Source organism: Herpailurus yagouaroundi, unplaced genomic scaffold (genome assembly GCF_014898765.1).
Source record: "Herpailurus yagouaroundi ecotype Mexico unplaced genomic scaffold, PumYag 63960, whole genome shotgun sequence".
NCBI classification, from domain to species: domain Eukaryota; kingdom Metazoa; phylum Chordata; class Mammalia; order Carnivora; family Felidae; genus Herpailurus; species Herpailurus yagouaroundi.
Window position 1 is genome coordinate 1 of NW_024417370.1, and position 4,423 is coordinate 4,423.

A 4,423-nucleotide genomic window follows, 5' to 3' on the forward strand; every position below is an offset into this window, starting at 1 on the left:
GGCTCCAGCGGCAGCCGCCGCAGCCGCTGCCGCCGCCGCCGCCGCCTCGGCGAGCACCGCGAACCCGGCCCCAGCCTAGCCCGGACCTGCCGCGCGGGGGCCGCCGGGAACTGTAGTTTGTTTACGTGACCCTGGCGCGGCCTCGGGCGAGCGGCGCGGACAGGAAGCGGACCCCATTTCCCAGCAGCCTTGTGGCTCCGGGGCCTGGGAACTTGACTCCTCCTCCCTGGGCTCCTCCCCGCACGGGGCAGGCCGGGAAGAGTAGTTCTAAAGTTGTCCCCAGGCTCGGAACGCGAAGGGGAGCGGGATGCAGGGGAGGAAGGGAAGGGGTGGAGACAGGGCGGGAAGAAGGAAGAGACAAAAGGAGAAAAATTTGGGTCTTCAGGCCCGAATGAGAATCGGGAGAGCAGGGTAATGTCCCTGTAAACATCTGGGACTCAAGCCCTCTCAGACTGGCCACGTGCCCACCCCTTCCCCAAGACAAATGAATCAGATACTGTACAAATATATAGAAACATCTTTTATTTGGGTAACAAGTCCCAAAACAGGTCAGTTAGTAAAATAGATTCTAGAGAATATGGCTCTGTCCACAGCCCTCCCTCCCCAAAAATAACGCTGAGGGTGAGCCTTCCCCTTCCCCCTTGGGCTCCTCTGGTATAGAAAAAAAAAAAAAAAAAAAAAAAAAGAAAGAAAGTTTTGGCAGTTCAGTTTTTATCATCTGGGCATGGGGTACCATGTCCGTGTTCAATACTCCTAGGGTGTAGTGGTGGTGGTGGCGGCCGTGGCTCTGGCAACCCTCTCCCAGCCCTAACTCAGCAAACATTTCTGCCCCCAAATAAAGGGCAAGCAGGGCCCCTCCGCTGAAGTGTTGGGCACGGTTCAGTGCCATCACTGTGCTTTTTGAGAAAGAGGGAAGAGATTTATTTGGCACTTTAAAAATAGAGAAGTGAGCAGGACTAGAGAAGCCAGAGAAGGTACCAAAACTGGCAGGAAGAGGCCGTTTGGCACCAGTCCCCTGGGAGAAGGGAAGCAGGAGACTAAGAGAGTAGGAGCTAAGAAAAGTAGGGATCCACTCCACCCCCAAGTGACAGAGGGCTGAAATGGGCTAGAACCAGCAGGACAGCCGACCCTGGGCTGTGCCTTCTCTACACCTCTACCCCACAGCAGCTGGGCACCTGCCTCCAGCCTTCCCAGTGTCAGCTTGTCCCTGTATGTAGTGTCTGACCCCAGGTTCTAGCATTCAGTGTCTTCCCCAATATGAACGTCCTTCAATCATGTCTTTAGTGACTTAACTATATCTTGTCCCTTAGGGCCAGGCTCTTGTCTACCACATCCCTCTCATGGGTCAGATAGTTCCAAAGACTCCATCCCTATCTCTGAGAACCCCTTGATCCTCAGTACCTCCCTTCCCCACTCCTTATTCTCATACTCTGGGAGAGGAAAGGAAGGTCTAGGGCACCTGGAGCCCCCTAGACTTGGATGAAGAGCAGGCCAGTTAGCAGGGCAAAGCCTGCGAGGAGCAGAATGACCTTGAGGATCCTCTGTTCAGAAGTGGCCAGCTCCTGGGGCAGAATTTCCAGGAAGGTGATATAGAGAAAGGTGCCAGCTGCCATGCCCTCCAGCACAGACTGGGCCAGCTGGTGCAGTGGCCCAGCCGACTCTGCCAGGGCTGCACCCAGCCCAATGCCCAGAGGTGTCATGCATGCAAAGAGGATCCCACAGCCAGCGACCACCTGCGCCCGCAAACGGCTCTGCAGCAGCCGCAGGGACAAGCTCACGGCCAGGACGCCCTTGTGGAGCAGCAGAGCCAGGCACAGCTCCATGGCCCGCGCCCGGTCTCGCTGCAGCCCCACCGCCAGCCCCTCGAACACGGAGTGCAGGGCCAGGGAAAAGACCAGGACACAGGCACGCAGGGCCGAGGGGGCCGCTGGGGCTCCACCCGCTTGTGGGAGCCCTGGCCCGTCGTGCCAGTGCTGCGGCCCACCGTTTGTTCCCAGCAGGGCCCTCGTCTCCTCTCGAGGCGGCGGCCCTGACTGCTCCTTGTAAGCCAGTGTGATCTGCTCCATCACCAGGACCAGGAAGAAGCCCATCGCCAGGATGAACTCTTGTAGGGGGAACTGGAGCTGTGGGGAGAGGGTGGCAGGGAGCTCAGGGCACAGGCCGGGATGGGGCAGAGGGTTCACGGTCAGGGTGTAGAGGGGTCCCAGTTACAGACCCAGGGCCCCTCACAGACACATTTACACAAAGATAGTCATTTGGTGACACAGACACAGAGTGATACACAATCACACGGATTATGGCGTCCCTCACAGCACTACGTGTGGCTCAGCTTCAGCACTACTGAAATCTCGGATTGGATGAACCTCATTTTGGGGGGGCTGTCCTGTACCCGAGCCGGTACCCATTAAATGCCAAGAACAAGCACAAAGCCCTCCTTTCCAGAGCTGACAACCCAATGGTAGTGTCTCCAGACACTGCCAAATGTTTCCTGCGGAGGGGGCACAAAACCACCCCCAACTGAGAGTCATGGATGCGGACGGCGTGGTGACACGGAGGCGCGTGCACGCACACAGGGATCAGGTGTCGCCCACCTCACCGTGTGCTCACACACAGAGCCACACACTATCATGGGGCCATTGAGACTTACACATAGTCACACAGGGCCACACGCCACTCAGTCACAGCAGGTACATCAGTGTTACTTCCTCAGTCCTCAGTTGTAGGAAGAGGAAGAGCCCAGGGGGCCTTCCTGGCACCTCCACACAACTCTTTTTCCTGCGAGACTTCCCTACACCTCGCACTTGACCTTCCTCACGTCCTACTTCTTTGAACTATGGCCTTTCTGGTCGGGAACTCCAGGCCTCCTTCCCTTCCCAGGCCCTCTATCACAGCCTTCAGGAAAGGGGTGTGAGAGTGAGGGTCATTCTTGGAAGGTGGGACCCAGGAACTCACAGAGCAGATCACATGCCTAGTAAGAAGGCTCGTCTCACTGTCAAAGGGTGCAAAACAGTCACACGGGGATGGGGTGGCGTGCACCACAGAAAATTTATGCCCCATAACTGAAAACCCCAGTTCTTATGGCCACGTGCTAAACGCCTTCCACACGGTCGTGGGGCACCCCAGGAAGACAGCCACACAAGCCACCTCTCCTCCAGGTATGTGATTGAACACACCGACACACGAAAGGTCACATGCAGCCAGCAAGGGCTCACCGTCACGTGCAGGGCCGCCAGGGCCTCATCTATGGCAGCCAGGTAGTCAGGCAGGAGGTCCAGGAGACAGGTGGCCAGAAAGACACCTCCTGCGAAGCAGCTTACGAGGCTCAAGGCTTTTTGGCGGGAGGCTGGGCAGGAGTGGAGCACAGAGAGGACTGAGCGACGAACCCCCTCAAGCCCCCCTGCCCCAACCCAAGCAATAGTCACTGCCACTTTCCCCCTTTAGGTCACCCTCCTCAGCCCCAGGGCCTTCCCCTACCCTCAGCCTGGGAGGCGGCAGGGAGGCGGCCTCACCTGAGGCTTCGGGGCCAGCCCCCGGACGGCGCAGCACGCAGATGGGCACCAGGCTGCAGAGAAGCGTGAGCACCAGCAGCAACACTAGGGCCCCCATTTTCACCTCCAGCCCCACGGGCCCTGGGGGCTGCGAGGCCACCGCCTCCGGACGCCACACCAGGAGCTCTGGCTCTCCCCAGGGCCCCATGGTGGCTGTGGCTGCTCCAACGACTGTCAGACCTAGGCAGACAGAGCAAAGGGGGCGATGGTCACTTAAAGGGGGGCAAAGGGGAGAGCTGGTCAGCAGAGCGGAGCTCCCTCACCCTGCCACCTTCCGACCTTCCCCACTCAGTGCGACTCATGCGCTCCTGTGGCGGGAACGGTCCTCTTTCCCCGCAGACTTCACCCCTCCAAGTGGCTCGTTCAGGGACCCCGCGAGAGGGAAACTGAGGCGGGAGGGCTTGTGGGCGGCTCATTACCCTTTCACCTGGAGCTCCCAGACAGCCAAGGAGCCTGGGTCCTCTCGGGGAAAGGGCAGGATGCGCCCCCTGCAGGAAGGAGTGGCCGGAGCGAAGGGGGTCGGGCTGAGCAGAGGTGTAGCGGGCAGCTCCGTGGGCCACCTGAGCAGGGTGTTTGGGGCCGGGTCACTCCCCGTTCTCGTTCCCCCAGCGCCGCGCCCGAAGCGGGCAGCGGCGGGCAGACGGCCACCGTCGGGGCCCGGGCGTGGAAGGGGTCGCGGCGGGCGCCCAGGCGGCCCAGCCCGCACGGCCCGAGGCGCACACTCACCTCGCCAGGGTCCCCCTCGGCCTCATCGGCCCGGTTCCGCCGCGACCCGGGCCCCGCCCGCCGCGACCCGCCCCCGAGACGCTTCCGGCCAATGAGAGCACTCGGGGGGCGGGGTCCGACCCGGAGTGACGTGCCCCAGCAGCAATCAG

General features: G+C 60.5%; 1 protein-coding gene across 2 annotated transcripts; it reads right to left on the minus strand.

Moving 5' to 3' along the window:
• Positions 1 to 505: 505 nt before the first annotated feature.
• SLC39A1 (solute carrier family 39 member 1) lies at positions 506 to 4,366 on the minus strand. 2 transcript variants are annotated; one of them, XM_040466597.1, is made up of 4 exons: positions 4,275 to 4,366; positions 3,510 to 3,728; positions 3,213 to 3,343; positions 506 to 2,123 (listed from the first exon to the last, which is right to left on the minus strand). In XM_040466597.1, exons 2-4 carry the CDS (start codon positions 3,694 to 3,696, stop codon positions 1,470 to 1,472), a joined length of 972 nt encoding a protein of 323 aa, XP_040322531.1. In that variant the 5' UTR covers positions 3,697 to 3,728; positions 4,275 to 4,366; the 3' UTR covers positions 506 to 1,469. The 2 variants fall into 2 exon arrangements, with proteins under 2 accessions (XP_040322531.1, XP_040322532.1); XM_040466598.1 differs by lacking the exon at positions 4,275 to 4,366 and adding an exon at positions 3,968 to 4,257.
• Between the last annotated feature and the right edge of the window lie 57 nt (positions 4,367 to 4,423).